This window comes from Falco naumanni, chromosome 11 (assembly GCF_017639655.2).
Source record: "Falco naumanni isolate bFalNau1 chromosome 11, bFalNau1.pat, whole genome shotgun sequence".
NCBI classification, from domain to species: domain Eukaryota; kingdom Metazoa; phylum Chordata; class Aves; order Falconiformes; family Falconidae; genus Falco; species Falco naumanni.
Window position 1 is genome coordinate 30,071,737 of NC_054064.1, and position 17,055 is coordinate 30,088,791.

Below are 17,055 nucleotides of genomic sequence, written 5' to 3' on the forward strand. Positions count from 1 at the left end.
TCCCTTTGTATAAAGCATACTTTTCTGCTCCAAGGAGAAAAACTCTAGAATTGAGGTACAGTTTGCACTCCATACTTGCCTTACCTGCTGCTTGCACCCTCTTACTCCTATAGCTAGCAAAACAATAACAGCAGGAGCTCTAAAAGCAACCGGAGAAGCTGACCAAGCAGATACCTAAAAATGATAATTCATCTTTTGGGGAAAAAAACTTATACAAAGCTGCATCTCCTGCAGGAAAATGTAGCACTTACTAGATCCTCAGACAGAAAAAAAAAAAAAAAAAAAGGCAAAAAAAGCGCACCCTTCTTCCCTTACTTGAGATCTGCATCCCTTTTGCAGCCAGCTGGCTCCCAATGCAGCCCTTGGCAATTAAAACCTTGGGAAGCCAAACACAACGGCATGGAAGCAAGCCTTTTGTTTTCCTGCTTTTTCATCCTTGCCTTGTGTTTGATCCCCAAACAGATTTCTCAAGCTATGGGGAAACCATGGGCCCGGTGGAGCATCCTGGCACAGACCTGGAGGAGGTCTCCAAGCCCACTGGTTTGCCACCAGTGTTGGTTTCCCCATGGAGGGCAGGAGACCTAGCCCTCATTTCCTTCTTCTGCCCGACTTTCTACTTTCCGAAAGCCATAGTGGGTCCACTGAACTTCTCCTCCCACCAGCCTGCAGCATCTCAGTGGCCTCCTGTCCCCAGAGCCACCACAAAAGGAATGGCACACGAGACAGGCGTGATTTCAGATTTACTTAGTTTGATGCTCCTGGGCAGAGATGAGACTGCAAACAGGGGCAGCAAGAGGGAACCTGCAGAAACGGTCACAGGCCAGTGACACGCTCAGCCATGGCTTTGCATGCATTATGGATATATGTGTAACACCCAGAGACCCTTGTTAGCATTAATTTGATGGCTTCTGCTCTACTCCCTTTACCTTTGTCATACAGCTTTCCCCAACAGCCAGTTTCTCTGCTCATTTTTCTGACAGTTGCTCAGCATTCAGACACCCCCACCTCCCACTCCCCTCTCCAGACACCCCCCTTTTCATACATTTTGCTTTCTCCATAGGAGAAGCGGTTTCTCCATCACACTTCTTGCTCCCATACCATTGCAACAGCTTCAGCCCTGGGGGGCAACTCAACGCCAGAAAGGCTGCGCGCACAACCCAATGCTCGCACCACGTTACTCTTCTAATAAACCTTTCACTCCATTTGACATGATACAGGTCTTGTCCAGCCATGAACGCTTTCTTGCTTATCAGGAGAATTTTTAATCAACTAGGAGGGAAAACACGGCCTGACTTTTTATTGCTTCCTTGCGCTCTGCTTTTAGACGTTTCGGTTTCTTCCAATTTGTACTCCTGCTCATCTCTTTAACCGGGGGGATCGGTGGAGAGGCTCCAGGCTCGCATGCCCGGCAGCCTCCCCGAGATGACTCGAGGCAGGGCAGGCAGAGGAGCGCGGGCAGCGGCGGGGGCTCCCGGCGGAGCGAGAGAAGGCAGCACCAGGCACCACGCTCTCACACTGCAGGTTCTGGGACACGTTTTTGTCCCGGCCACAATTACAAAACAACAAACAACGTCTGTGGGGAAGGGTCATAAGAAGTTCAGCTTTCCTCTATTAAAACCATCTGGTGCCTATAAAAATCCCCAACGGGTTGGTTGGGATGGTTGGTAGCACCTCCTCCCCGCTGGGCTCTCCCGGGCACTGCTCGGGAGCGTGGTGGCACTCGGAGGTGCCACTGCAAGGGACAGGGCTGTGTGGGGACTGGGGTCCGGCAGACACACGCCCCACTTCGCATCCCTCCGGCTGTGAAGGAGCTGCCCCAGCATCCACCTCACTTCTTATCTGAGTCACAGCCTTGCCTGTCCCCTCAGCGTCACAGGCTCTGCCAGAGCACCCCTGGCGAGCCCGTGAGGGCTGTGCTTTCTGAGCAAAATCAAGTGTCTCTGCGAGGCTGGCAAAGGACCCACCAAAGGGTTTCTCTAGGTTGGAGACACCGATGGGTCCCCCTCCAACACCAACAGGCATCGCCAAACCTGCAGGGGATGGGAACCTTTATTAAAAAAAACACTAAAAAAAACACCAAACAAAACAAAATGCCTAAACCTCCCCTTTGTTTCCAACAGAAATAAAAGGAGAAAAAAAAAAAAAGAAAAAAAGAAAAAGAGAGGAGTGCTTACAGCCAGTTCCCCGGCCTGTAACACAAAACCGCGCTGTGCTGGGAAACCTTACACCGCGCAGCATCCAGCTCGTGTACTCCTGCTCCGCCGCCTCCCGGATGCTTCCCCAAGCCCAAGCTGCCCTTGAGAGAAGCCAAGCCTCAGCCTCTGCTGAAAAGCCTCTTTGTTTGGATTCCCTTTCCAAATCAGCGTATCCTGAGATTGAACTCCTTTCCACCCCTCTGCAGGGCTTTTTAATGTTCAGATGCCTTTGGCAGCGGCCAGATTCGCCAGCAGGTTTGCGGTCCTGCAATAGCGTTCAAAACCTCGGGGCTGGGGCACGTACAGTGCTAGGAACTTTCTTCACGTTAAAGGAGGGAGGGGGGGGGGGGGGCGGGGGGGATGAAAAAGAAAGCATTGCAGAATTACTTCAAACGATCCTTTAATCGTGAATTGTGAACAGAGGAGCTAAGTTCTCCTTAATTAAATATTAGCTTTAATCAGCCTTCAATAGCCTACATTAAGGCGCACCAGTGAGCTGGAGAAACACTTTTTTTTCCCCTCTCTTAAACCAGAATAATTGAAAGAAAACTAGACAAGGCATCGGAGAAACCCAGGCACAGGGTCTGGGCCATACACGCATCACCAAGAGGGTTCAGCTCCCACTGCTGCCATGAGTTTTCCATGCAACTTGAGTCCATCTCTCACTGCACCCAGAAATTAGCTGCGTTTTCCTGCACCGCCCACGCTGCCTACAAGCTCCGGGGCACAAGTGTGCTACACCCACCCAGACCCTGCCACACAACGGGATCCCCCGGCTCCCTGGGCTTTGCAAACACCCCAAAATCCCTCAGTCCCACAAAGGGCAGGAGGTACGGCACTGCCGTGGCTGGACCTCTGGTCTAGCACTGACCCAGCTGAGACCCACAAGTAGTACCAGGGCAGTAATTTCAGGTACCTCTTGGAGCAAGACAGGGAGATCTTGCAGCGAGGAACTGGAACATCAGTCCCAGCACCTCGCCCCAGCATCAAGGGGAAAACAAACCCTCTTCTCCGAAACCAGCCTCAGGCCCAGGACTTGAAGCAATTTCACAGGGGAAAAGTTGTTTTTCACTTCCCGTTAGCTTTTTAATTGACCTCAGCGTTGTATCTTTCTCTGTGAAAGCAAAACGCTGAGCATTTAAGCAGGTGGATTTTCAGACTGTGGACCCAATCCTGCGTTCATAAAGCAACACCCACTTTTGCAGACAACTTCAGCAAGAGCAAAAACAAAGTCCCTGTTGTTACATCCACAATCCAGATGAATCCCAAACTCTGTCCCACTTGTCTGGCTCTTAAACACGCTACGTCCCTAGATCCTGCAGCAGCTCTTCGAGTTTTAGGCACTGGAAAACTTCTTTGTGCCTATGCACATGGTGATTTATCAAAACAAGCTTCTCTCAAACACTATTGGACTTTTCCATGGGGTTGGCATTTGACAAAGATTCATACCAGCTCACTCAGAAAAATAATGCCACAAAACTTCTCCTTTAAGGAAAAAAAAAAAAAAAAAAACAAAAAAAAACACCCCAAACAAAACCACCCAACCCTCCCAGCCCAATGCTTTAGAAATGCTTCCACATGCTAATCAGTCTCCTATTCAGTTCCAGACTGAATAGGACTCCAACAATGACAAAGAAATACGCTGAACCTATTCCACATTTCATCCCCTTCGCTCAAAATGTTGCTGTTACCTTGGTTTTCAGCCGCTTTGTGGGAGCTGCAGCAGAACGACAGCTGCATGCTGCTGTATGGATGGCCAAGAAACAGGAGTGCTAGACAAAAAAATATCCATCCCAGATTATGGGAAAAAATATGGAATTATTTGATGAGATAGTTACTGATGCTGCAAACTTTGATAAGAAAAACGAGACCAAAACAAAACAATACCAACAACAACAAAACAACAACAAAAAAACCAAACACAAAAAAAACCAAACCCCAAGGCCTCTACTGAAAACACAGCCCCTTGTGCTTAGGCAGAAAAAGGAATTTTTTCTTAGCTTGGCAAGTATGAGTAGGCTAAAGCCCCCTCGAGGTGCTTCCTTTGAGAATTAGCCGTTTGTTTTACGGATTATCAGCTGGCAGATGTTTCAGCGCACCTTTCCCCCTACAGCCTTAACCTGAAAAACTTCAGCTCTTTTTTTAGGAAGAGACAAGCCCGTTCCCACCGCAATGAGTATTCAGAGGTCGTTTCCCTTTTCTGCAGAACACGGCAGCATGGGAACTGAGCCAACCCAGAGAGCTTTCCCAGGAACTGAGGTGGGAAGCTCTGGGACAGGTGCACACATGTCCTGGGGACACGCTTCTGCCCCAAGCCCTGGGAGACGCAGGCTTCTCCTCCATGGCTGCACATCACTGAAGATCTGATCTCAAAAGGTATCTTGGGAGTCATGGCCCGGCAGGAGTGGCAGAAGCATGTAAGTTTGCAGCTTCACTGGAACTGTTAGGAATTAGAGGTACCTCAATAGCTCTGAAAGCCCCACTGGGCACCTGGGGTGCATCTGTACTGGGAACACCACCTTCAAAGTGTGCCCTCACCCCCACCGGTCTCCAGCTCCCTGCCCACACATGGAGGTGATGCTCCTTCATGCTCCCCGTCTCCTTAGATTAGAGATTCCCAGAGGAACCAACCTCCCCTGCGACATGCCTGGGCAGGACCAAGGGCAGCAGGGCTCAAACCCTGGCACAGGGCTCCTCCAGGGCTTCTCCCAGACTGCAACCCACCCATTGAAGGGAGAAGCAGCTCCCCAAAAAGCAAGGGCCATCTGAGCAGTGATCAAAGAGCAGCCTCAGAAACCTGCTAACACCAAACTGATTCACAGCTATCGACTTCAAAGGAGCCTTCCAGCCTGCCATCAGCTTATCATCTATCCAAAATTACTCTGCGAGCATCATTCAGAACATAAATGCACCCAGTGTTCGCTGACCAGACCTGCTTATCAGCACTTACGCCACGCTATTTTCAACCCTCCCTTTGGAAGCCAACACTTTAAAGAGTGGTGGGCTTTGCAGGAAAGCCTGGGAAGCCCTCACAGCGCTTGGGGTGCAGGACCAGCTGCCACAGCCACTGCGCTGCTGCAGGGACCAGAGCAAAGACCTCCCCGTCGGCATCGGTGGGAGCGACAACCAGGGCGAGCTGAGCCTTGCAGCCAGGCTTGAAGAAAGGCCCATCACACCACCCCGAAACAAAGGCCATAAATAACTTGCTGAGCATCAAGAAGACAAGAAGTTGAGATCCCATTTGGCACTTTGGCTTTCAAATTCAGGGGCTGGACATTTTGAGGCATGCGATGATGTCTCAGTTTTGCTTAAAGCATGTGCTGAATTAAGAGCAATGCAATTGATATCTGCATCCAGTGCCTGTCTGCAGTACATGCATGACTGGACACAGAGGCACTGCTGTAAAAGCTTTCAAAAATGGCTGTCATTCTCGCTAATTTACAGTAAAACCAGGTTAAAGCTAATTACAGGATGCCATGCAGCTAGTTGCTTCCTTTGCGGGACAGCAGGCTACAACCCTGACACAGCTGGGAGAAGCGAGCTCTCAGGGGGAGCATCATCTGTTTCAAGAGGGACGGCTGCCCAAAACCACTAACCAGTAACATGCACTTCTTCTGTTTAAGCTTGTGGAAGGAAGAACCACGCTGTTCTCAGCTCCTCCAGCCAGCAAAGGTGAAGTGGCTCCAAGAGGTACAGCCTGCTGCCTGCAAACACCCAAAAGCAGAGGATACCTCCGTGCCACAGCTGCCTTCGGTGTTCAGGGCAAGTTCTGGGTTAGCCCAGCAATGCCAATGCAGCCTCAATCTGCTGTGTGTCTCAAGCACTGTAAGCTAAGCCCACCGGTATGTTTTATCAGAAAGGCTGGAGGCATCTCCCAAGCTTCTCTGTGTTATGGTTAACAGAGCTTTCATGTCTTTCTGGGCAAGGGATGAAAAATAATGGGAAAGTACTAGAGGATTATGAACATTCTCCACCATTTTGGTGTCACCAGCATCGTCAGACCAACTGCAGCTTCATTTGGGCTTTGGCTGGCAGCCCCAGCCTAGCCCTGTAGCTCCTGACTGAGAGCACCATATGCTCAGATAAGACAAGCTCATATATGGGTGCGAGCTACAAGCAACACTGGAACAAGAACACACGGCATAAAGAGCACAGGCATTTTCAGAGCATCAGAAGCTCCGGAATTAAATTACATGTTCTGCTTATAATGTTTGCTTGATACAGAGAGTTGGTTTGCAACCCTCTGTCTTCAAAACATCCAATGCATGTGAAAAACAAGCCCACTTACGTGACCAACTTGAAAGGACTGAGTTTATAGGAATTTCTGATGCTTAGAAACCCACCAGGACAAACCTAATTTTCAGACTCGTTAATACATCGTCTTGGTAACAAACCTATGCTTAAGGCAAGTTTTCCCGTGCTTTGCATCAAAAGCTGATGAAGACACTTCCAAATTCCTCTTTTTTGGTGATGTTCTGCCTCCTTAGGTTTAACTTGAGGAGCAGCTCCTGCTGCATGACCCCACCACACAGCCACAGCGTGCGGCTAAGAGGCAAGAAGGGATTCTCAAGCATAACTTCCCAACAGCTGCTCCAACACCACCCCGTACACAGACACCCGACCCGTGCTAGGGAGCTTTCCACCTGCTAAAATCGTGGAGCAGGTAGTGCTTCTCCGGGGTGGATGGCATGGGAGAGAGCAAAAGCGGGACAGACAGGATGGCTTTGAAAGGAATACGAATGCCCTTTGAAGAGAGGGTCACGCTGATCCACGAGGAGATGTGAGAGGCAGCAGCAGCATCCCAGCTTGCGGTGAGCTCCCTGCCAGCCGAGGTACTTGCAAGGGCAGAGTGACGGCCGGGCGCAGGCAGGGCGCCCATGCACACAGCGCTGCAGCCTGCAGCACCCTGTCAGCCGGGGGAAGCACAGAGGGGCTGCTTTAGCCACTGCTCTACCAGGGCCCTGCAGCCCTGCCACAACAGGGGAAAAAAAATAATAAAAAAGATAATCATCACCATGAAATCTATTCAGAAAACTGACTTCAGACTTTATAATTACAGAATAAGTGCTGGATTACTTTAATTCACTTTTTTTTTTTTAAGTGTTTAATCACTCACTCGATTCTCATTTTCAAGCCTTTTTTTTTTTTTTTTTTTTTTGGAAATACGGAACCTGACCTATCAAAAAAACCCCACCCCAACACAACTGCAGAAGCCAGGGCCCTAAGACTGAACAAAAAGAAAGAAAGAAAAAAAAAAAACCCACAACAAATGCCAACAATATGACAGCGCTTGTATTGAAAGCCCAGCTGGCATTTTGCTGCGCAGGAGGGAAAGCTGCATCTGGGGAAGGGGTTTCCCTGCTGCCCCCCCAACACAGCCCCCCGGGATGCACAGGGCTGGGGGAAGCCGCCGTCCCAGTGCCGGCTGTGTGGATGCTGGGGTAGGAGGGTGTGCAGGCTGCTGCCTTTCCCCACGCTGCCTTCAACAGGCATGCCCTTGTTCGAGGCGCAGGCAGGCTGGGCGACCACAACGGTCCCTTCTGGATTACCATGGATGAAGCGAGGGCATTGTATGACCGAAACGGAGAGGATGGAGCCTGCTCTGCCACTGCAAGCTCGGGAGCAGAGCTGGGGCTTTTTTCCCCCCCTCTTTTAAGTCATTTCAGACATTCAGAGATACAAGCACCCTTCCTACCTCCGATGCAGGCACTAAAGAGGAGCCCTGGTTTGCAAGGCTGTGCCCGTGCAGCGCGGGCTCCCCAGCTGTGGTATGCAAACCATCTTTGGGCGGTACACGGAGGCACACGCATCTGGAGAATATACCATCAGCCTGTATCTAGACAAACAAAGCCAGACCAAAACAGCCTGAGAAAGGCATGCATATTAAATTGAGATTTAAAGGGTATAAAAATAATCTGTTTGATCTGGGAGTGATGTTTATATTATTTTCTATGCTCACTACAAACAGACAATTAAAAAAAAATGTCATCTACTGTAACTGTGATCCCATCTCCTGCCTGTCTCAGCAGCAGGTAGACAGGATTCAAAGCACTTCTGGCCATGAAGCAGTTGCACGTAATTCTGCTTTCCTGGAGCCACGTCTTCAGGCTGGCCAAACTCCACCGGCTCGGGGAAACCAGCAGATTTATACCCCCGAGGACTCCGTCTGCCATAGGTACAGCATTTCCCTGTTCTGCAATTAACACCTCAAGTATAATTGTCACTAATAACCTGTTCTTGATAGGTTTTTTGGTTTTCATAAAGCAAATGCAAAAAAAAAAAAAAAAAAAAAGCGTCCTTTAAACACCTCCAAAATACTCCTCTCCTGTCTTTTCATCCATAAGACCAGGCTCCCTTGGTCTTTCAAGAGAGGGGCAAAACTAAGGACGGGTACTGTGCTTACATGCTGACTGCTGGTCCAATAAGAAGCTTTTCAAGGCTCAGAAAAGCTCCTTTACTCCCAGCTCATCGTGGGGGACAGCCGCACGACCCCACGCCAAGATGCCACCTCTGCAAACCTGCCTTTGCAAAAGCGCTTCCAGAGCGGCCGTCTTGAGACGGACCCTGCTGCCTCGCAGGGAGCTTGCTGCCACCAAAAGATCCTACGGGTATTAAAACAAGCAATACGTAAACATTAATGATCAAACCCCATGTAGGGGTGCTCAAAACACGATGATGACTCTTCACCCACGCAGCTTCTCACGTGTGGTGTGGACTCAGCCCTCCTCAACACAGAGGAGACACAGCATGGAGAAGACAACACCAAGGCGCTGGGACTGCCCAGCTGGTTTAGTACAGTCAGATCTTGTTGTCCCTTGCCGAAAATAAGAAATGGTTGGGTCAGCAGTTTCTTCAGGAGCGTATGGAAAGATGTTACCTACACGACAAGTGAGCCCTGCACAGCAGGGTAGGCTGAAAAATAATAATAATAATAAAAAAACAACCCCAACCCAAACAAAGCAAAGTTGCTTAGCTCATCAAATTCAACTTTACAGCATCCAAATAACTCTAACCTCATCCCTCATCTTTAATTCCTCCCACTCCTTACGCTTAAATGACAACGCCAGGCCTGTTTGTGCCAATTTTTGTGACGGAGCGACAGGGCCCCCGGTGGAACTCAAACCTTTTTTTGCTTCTGAAAGCTGGACGGCGACACAGTTTTCCGCACAGAAGAGGAAAGTTAAGAGTAATCTAAATTGTTAGCCCAAATTATAAGATTATATCCCCACTTACATAAACATGTCAAGGTCCTGCTAGTGTAAATATTTACTTTGAAAGTTCATTTTAGCATCAAGCTCACTACAGAAGAGGAGATGCCAAATGTGTGAGAAAGCTAAAGAGATATTAAGGTCGTAAGAGGGCTATCCATCTGCTGCTTCAAAAATCTCCCAAAGGCAGTAAAATTTGTGTTGTACAACTGGGATTGACAGAAGAGAGAAAATTAAATTAGAGACAGAAAATAAGGCAGGCAGTAAATTATGTGCAGTTTACATCTCACCAGCCTGAAACATCTGCTCCCATAAACCCAGTTTCCAGGAGCCTAGGAAGCAGGTATGCCAGATCAAATCCCTCTATTTTATAGCACAAGCAGGACTTTTTGGAAGCTGTTCTACCTGCGCAAGCTGCACAAATACAAGCTACCGAAGACCCTCATTTGCCCCGTCGGCCTCGCTGACATAACCTTCCCCTCTTCCCAGATTAAACGCTCGACTTAGTGCCCGTCAGCAGAGCACAGGTGGCTGCACACAGTTTGCTAGAACGCGGGGAGTCCCTGGCAAGGGGAAAAAAGCAGGCCCGAGCGGCATAAATTTAACCCTGCATGTCACATCTGTGGGGCCAGGCTCCAAAGCATCCCACCTCAAGGGCCAGGAGGCTTTTCCCCACCTCTCCTGCAGGAAGGTGGTGGCTGGTTGTGGCAGCACTGTGCAGTGCTGCATCTGGGCAGCAAAACCCATGGGGGGCCTGCCCTGGCCAGGGCCACACCAGTCCCCCCCAGTAACAGCTCTACGCTTCGGGCAGGAGGCACGAGAAACTCCTGACAAAGGCAAGGGGCAGTAGTTGGGCTGAGGACGATCAGATGAAGGTGGAGTGAGGTCCTCCCATCACACCTCCCATTCTGCTGCTCAGAGAGCTCCTTACAGCTCTACAATGTGAAGACACTGACTGGCTTAATGGGGGCAACTTCAGCCCCCCCGGCTGAGTTCCTCAATCACATTTTCAGATGTGTCACGGTGACCAGTGAGACAGGGACAGGGCAGCGGGGTCTCTTCCACACCACCAAGCTCGCCTGCAGTCCTAACAATTTCAGGAAGCATCTTCTAATTCTCTAAACAGAGCCCTCCCGAGAGGAGGAAGCAGATGGAGAAAGTTATTTTCCCCCCTTGGATGACCTGCTTTAATAAATGCACACTCAGTTCTTTTCTGCCTCTTTTGCAGAGTTAAGCACCGACATGAAATTTCTGGGAAGATCACAGTGCTGGTGAGGAAACCTCTTGTTCATGCAAGAAACCAGGGATTTGTCAGTGCCAAGTGCACTCAGTAGAGGAGGGGGGGATTCAAAAATATTCAGCTCCCTGCCAACCCAAGATGGAAATGCAGGAGAAACTGGGGGTCTGGTTCAGCAGATCTTCATCCAGTCTACTCCACCAGCAACATGCTTCTGCCAATGGCTCCAGGACTTCACTTCGCTCCCCACAATCACCAAGAAACTAAGATACAAATCTTCCTGTTATGCATTTACTATCAAGATAATCATTGTACTTAACGATGAAAGACAAAAGTGGATCTTTCTAACCCCTTGCACCAAATTAAAGCTGAAGGAAGCTCCTGATAGCTCTGCTTTACTTATTCTGACTTTCTTAGATGTTTATGATGATTGTCTTCTGGGTAATTTGTTTAAATTTGTATGTAAACAAAGAAGGATTTGTACACATCTACCACCTCACAGAGAGCTGACGTGTGTCATCTTCGGAAGATATTTCAGCCATAGTTTATTCTTTTCATTTTCCCCCCATAGAAAACCGACTCTAGTCAGAACTATGGTAGTACCTGCAGTAGAAGCCAATGCAGCATCACAGACCTCTGCAAATCAAATGACCAGTTTTAATATTCCCTCAAGTGGTCCTCAAATGAGAAAAAGCCTTCTGTTTCCCTGCTACTCTGAACGTCTTTGGGCAGGCGCTCAAGAGGCGTAACTCAGTTTAACTGCACTGGAGGCCATTGGCCATGTGCCTGCATGCACCAGCAGAAGACCTCTGCTGGGTATCACCACCTTAAAACAAGTCATTTACCCAGTTCTGGTTTTCATTACCTTACAGAAGACTCTTTTTTACTAAATGTGTAAATACCCATCAACTTGTGTCTGTCCAAATTTTTCTTACAGGCTTTAGCTACAGCATCTTCTTTACACCTTCAAAGTGTTTCAGTTTGGGGTTTTTTGTTGGGTTTTTTTTTTTTTTTACAAGGTTAGGAAGGAAGAAAACGGGAATTAAACGCTTGGAAACTATAAGCTCTTAGTCTTCCCTGGCAAAAGGCAGAGGGATGAGCAAGCCAAGCCTCCTGCAAGTGGGGCAGCTGGCTTTCACAGCAACTCATGCCCAGTCATCCCCTAGCAGATCCGATACTACTGGTCTGGGTGTATTTGAAAAGCCCTTCCCCAAACACACATCATGTGCTACCCATCACATAATCACCTCCCTTACCACGTCCCACCCATGCTCTTCACCTGCCGGTGATCAGCCAGACCTAAACTTTTCTTCTGCTGTTGAATTTATGCTCTTACTTTTAAATGTTCCTCACACTAAAAAAAAACCCCAAAACCCAAACAAAACACCAAACCAGCTAACTCTGGTGTTTACTTTCTGATTTCCACCTGTAGTAACGTGAAACAAAGCAACAATCACAGTTTTTGCTGTATCACATTACTCCCCGATAACAATACCCTTCCAGTGATGCTTGATAAGTTCTGTTTACCCAAACTATCAAAAGTAGAATAACACATGTCAACTAATTGTTTTTTTGTTTAGGACCCTTAGCCCAGAGAAGGGGAAGAAAAACCCTTTACCCATTCAAACGGCACTCACTCATGCCAGGAACGCCTTAAGAAAACTTGTGTAAATAAAAGTTTAAAAGTTCTGACTCCTAGGAGCTGTTTTACTAGGAATCCAACCTTCTGTTTAAATAAGTGAGGTAAGTCAAGCTAGTTATGTTTCTACTTATGTTGGTTTCATATATGGGCTATCAAGTATTTTTATTTTTTCCAGATACAAGATGAAGCTTTCTGCACCAGCCTCTATTCTTGTGGGAATATAAAGAGAAAACCATGCCTCTCCTCTTAATGTATTAGTGCCCCATAATATACACCAGATGATCAATAAACTACATAAAAATTAAATCAAACTGACAGTCTTTAAAAATGGGCTCTAAGCAGAAACAATTCTTTTAAAGACTGTGGTGTCTGGAGTATTAAACTCACGTGCTGCCGTGTTATTAATCTCTTTGTTGGGAGCCGGTTGGTTTCCCCTGCCCGTGCCTGTCGATGTGACAGGGAGCATCACAGAGCAGCGGCCGCACGGCCCGGCACCGCACGGCCCGGCACCGCACGGCCCGGCACCGCACGGCCCGGCACCGCACGGCCCGGCACCGCACGGCCCGGCACCGCACGGCCCGGCACCGCACGCAGGGCTGCTCCGGAGAGGGCCTGCTGACAGTTCCCCTCCGTGCCACACCGCTCCCAAAGCCAAGCGGGCTAGCAACGCCGGAGCTCTGCCAGCCACCACGGGATGCCTGCGAGCACTCCAAAGCCAACTCTGAAAGCGCCGAGTTCAGCGGCCGGTGCCGGGCGCAGGACGGTGGGGGGGGGGGCGGCACAAATTAACAAGGGGGCCCGAGTTCCTACGGATTTGGGCAATTAGCAACCCCCCCACCCCGGGCAGCCCCGGCTGCCGCAGCCGTGGAACGTTGCCTCCACCTGGAGCTGGCCGCGGCACTGGCGAGGGGCGGCCGGGGGCACGGCCCCAGCCCCCCGGGGCTGCTCGCCCTGCCGCAGCGCCCGGCCGCGTCGCCGAGCACGGCAACGAGTAAATCGGGGGGGCTGGGGGGGTGCGCCCACCTCCCGCACGGCAGCTGGCCGCCCCCCGCCCCGAGCGCCCCGCGGAGAGCCCGGCCGGCCGGCCCGCTCCCCCCACCGGCCGCCCCGCTCCGCTTTTGTTCGGGAAGCGGCGCGGCTGAGCGCTGCCGGCCCTCCCGCCCGACAGAGCCCGGGGGGGGGGGCGGGGAGGGGGTCCCGCTGGGGAGGGGGCGGTGGGAAGGGGCGCGGAGCCCCCGCGGCTGCTCACCCATGACGAGGCAGAGGAAGTCGAGGCAGATGAGCAGGGCTTTCTTGCTGCTGCTCTTGGCCGGGTTGTTGTTCAGCGCCGGGCTGCCCCCATTCTTGCTCTCCGGCGGGATCGCCTTATCGTACTTGTAGCTCTGCATTATCGGGGGCGAGCGCCCGAGCCGTGCCGAGCCGCGCCGGGCCGCGCCGAGCCGGGCCGGGCTCACACGCGGTGCGCCGGGGAGGTGCTGCCCGCGCTGCCGGAGCCGCTCCCGGCCTCTCCGGTGGGGCGCGGGAGGCGAAAGGCAGGCGGGTGGGTCTTCTCCCCCTCCACGGGGGAAAAAAAAAAAAAAAAAAAAAAGGCAAAACAAAACCAAAACAAGCACAAAACCACCAGCGACGGAGGGGCGGGAGGGAAGGGGGAGCGAGGGAGAAGTTTGCGGGTGTCCCAAGGCGGTGGAAAAGTCCTGGAGGAAAAGCCGGGGGGAGGGATAAAAATATATATGTATCACGGTCTCAGTACGCGGGGGGCGGGGGGGGAGAAGGCGCGGAGCGAAGAGCCGGGCGATGCCGAGTCCCGGGGGCAGGTGGGCTCCGGTGGGCTCCGCGCTCGGCTCCGCGCTCTGCTCCGCGCTGCGCTGGGGGCTCCCGCCGCGCCCGCCCCGGCCGCTCTGGGAGCCACCGGCTTGTTTCTGCACTTTTATTTCGCGAGGTCCTTTCCACCCCTTAGGAAAAAAAAAAAAAAAAAAAAAAAAAGAAGGGGGAAAAAAAATCAGTCACTTCGCCTCGGATGGGATATCCAAGTAAGCACAGCCCCTTTCCTGCATCTGACATTTTACATAGATAATTAACTCCATATTTTTTTCCTGAGGGAAGTTAAAAAAAAAAAAAAAAAAAAAAAAAACAACAGTCAGGAACTAAAGTTTTTAGGCAGCCCAGAAGGAGGGAGCCTCTAGCGTTCGCACACCGAAGAGGAGCGCGGCGGAGGGAGGGCGGGGGGAGGCAGGGCTGCAGGGCTCCAGAGAGGTGCTAACGGCAGAGAACAGGAAAAACTCACTTTAAACCTTTTTCTCCCAGTTTTCCCTCCTGCCCCCAGCTCTGCTCCACGTGCCGGGCCAGTTGCGAGGGGCCACGGTGCGGGCGGTACCCCCGGGCCTGGCAGACCCCAGCGGGGCCACGCCACGGGGATGGCTTTGGCCATGCCACCCACCCTGGGTACCACCACCCGCCCTGGGTACCACCGCCTGCCCTGGGTACCACCGCCCACCCTGGGTACCACCACCTGCCCGCACCAGCCATGCCACCTTCATCAAGTGAGCATTCACAGAGCGTTCGGTGCTGGGTGAGGGATCATTTTGTAGGTTAATCGTCCCTTTGGTCTAATTAAAATGACCAAGGAAGTACAGGCAGGTTTCCCAGGAGCCCTGGCGGGGGATGCTAGCAGCTCCGAGGAGGGTGGCTGGGGGTGCAGGCAGTGGGATCAGCACATGCTTCCCAAGGAGACAGCTCCGGACAGTACCTAACCACTTTTCTTCTTTATTTTTGGTCTCGCATCTGACCTCAGCCTTCCATCTGTGTGCTGGCAAACCGCTGCTGGGCCGAACCCTGTGCCGAGGCGCAGATCCTGCCGTGTCCCCAGCGTCTCCCTGCCTGCAGAGGCAGGGGGGGCAGGTAGAACCCCTCAGCGAGGACATGCTTCCCTGCTGCTTTTTGCAGAGCTGCAGACTACAACCCGAGCACCAGAGATTGTGCCCCGGCAAGGGCAGGTTTTCCAGGAATCTGTTTAGACACATACCTGGGCATATTGGGGCCAGCCTGGGAGGAAGAAAGCAAAGTGGCTGTTTTCATATTTTACTTTTATATGTGCGGTGTAAAAAGAAAGGGGAAAACAGACCTTGAACTTTCCTCTGGCTCCTTCATCACACCTCAGTGACACGCACTCAGGTGCCATCTCCCCCCTCACTCCTGAGGAGATGGCTCTCTTTGCCTGTTACTGCCCCACAGCATGAGCACAAAACCATCAGCTTTGGCCCGAAATGGTGCCCTGTGGTGACAGTCACCCACCCGGGTGCCTCTGGAGGACACGTCTCAAGGTCTCACTCTCTTTCCCCTGATTGCGGCAGAGGTGCGGGTGCCTAATTTAGGCTCCTCGGATGCCTGGAGCAAGCGGAAAGAATCTTCACGTGGGAATTCTCCCCCAGCCAGGGGGGGCAGCCCCTCGCCAGCTGTGGGCACGATGCCCAGCCCGCTCGCCACCTCCACTGCGGGGCCAAGCAACCACCCTTCAGAGCCTGGCCCTGGCGCGAGGAGCCCACGGCTTTCAGCAGCCGGCTTCAGCCTCCCCACATCCCCAGATCTGCTGATTGAAAATGATCCCTACTGAAATTCCCTGGGTTAAATTAAATTTTGCATTTAAAGCAAGAAAATAATAATAATAAAAAAAATTTACAAAAAGAGACTTGTCACTGTAACAGCAAATAGAAAAGAAGAGCCTTTCTTGTACTTAAAGAGAAATTGAAATTACAGTTTCAAATTTGCATGTACAAGACCCCTCAGGCTACTAATGTTTGCATTTTCATAACAAAAAGATTGTACTGTTAATTGATGCAAGCCAGAGCACACAAATAACTCTGAATCTTGGACAATTTCTTAAGGGAGCAACCCCTACAATTGCTCGGTTCACACTTGACAATGGGTAAGTCAGCAGCACCAAAAAGCAGCTTCTGTACCCTTGTCAATAACGTGCAAGAGATTCGTTGGTAATAATTAATTGTTTATTCATAAATGCAATTATGGAATTCACCATGCAGCAGCTATCCTTTTAGGGCTCAGTTTTTCCTTTCAGGCTCTAAATTCCCACTACAGACTGAGGTTTTCCTTTATACAGATTAACTGAACCAACTGAGTTTGTGTTACCAGTGAATTTTGCCCCACATTTTTGGAGAGCGACTGATCTCACATTTTCACCACCCTCCCATCTCAGCCGGATCAGATCTCTGCTGAACAAGGAATGCACCACTGATATCATCTATGGGAAGATAAAACATTTGCAGTAATACTCGTTCTTGCTCAGATTTAAACATTAATCGGGATATTTCAGAAGCCAACAATATTAAAACAGGAATTGTGTTTCACTCTTTCTGTCATGTCATTACAAGGGAATAAGCTCTGCAAGAGTACTCCTAGGATAGAAAAAGGGGCAGGAACTGGATGCTGCCCCTTGTAGCTTCGTATCTGTGGGACACGACTACATGGAAACCTGCTCATTACATGGTGATAATGTAAAACTGAGAGAAGCTCTTCCTCATTCAACATGACGAGTCATCATGATCCAGGCCAAAGGGTATTGCTTTTGTCAAAAAAAGAAAAAACAAAAACAAACCACCACTAAAAAAAGTTCCTGGTTTAATTTTTTTCTCTATCATCTGTAGAGGTCTGTGGCCAAGGGGGACAATAGAGTCTGGTTTGGCAAAAAAAGAAGCCTGTCAAGAGCTCTTGTTCTCACCTGGAACACAGGGTGGGTTTGGGGAGACAGCGGGGAAGGGA

At 50.5% G+C, this 17,055-nt stretch overlaps 1 protein-coding gene across 1 annotated transcript in view; it reads right to left on the minus strand.

Annotated features, from left to right (window-relative positions):
• PLPP3 (phospholipid phosphatase 3) overlaps positions 1-14,222 on the minus strand; it is a 45,278-nt gene extending 31,056 nt beyond the window's left edge. The window contains exon 1 of the mRNA XM_040610515.1: positions 13,532-14,222. Coding sequence (XP_040466449.1) covers positions 13,532-13,670 — 139 coding nt within the window. The 5' untranslated portion in view covers positions 13,671-14,222. The remainder of the gene's footprint in view (positions 1-13,531) is intronic.
• Positions 14,223-17,055: the final 2,833 nt, after the last annotated feature.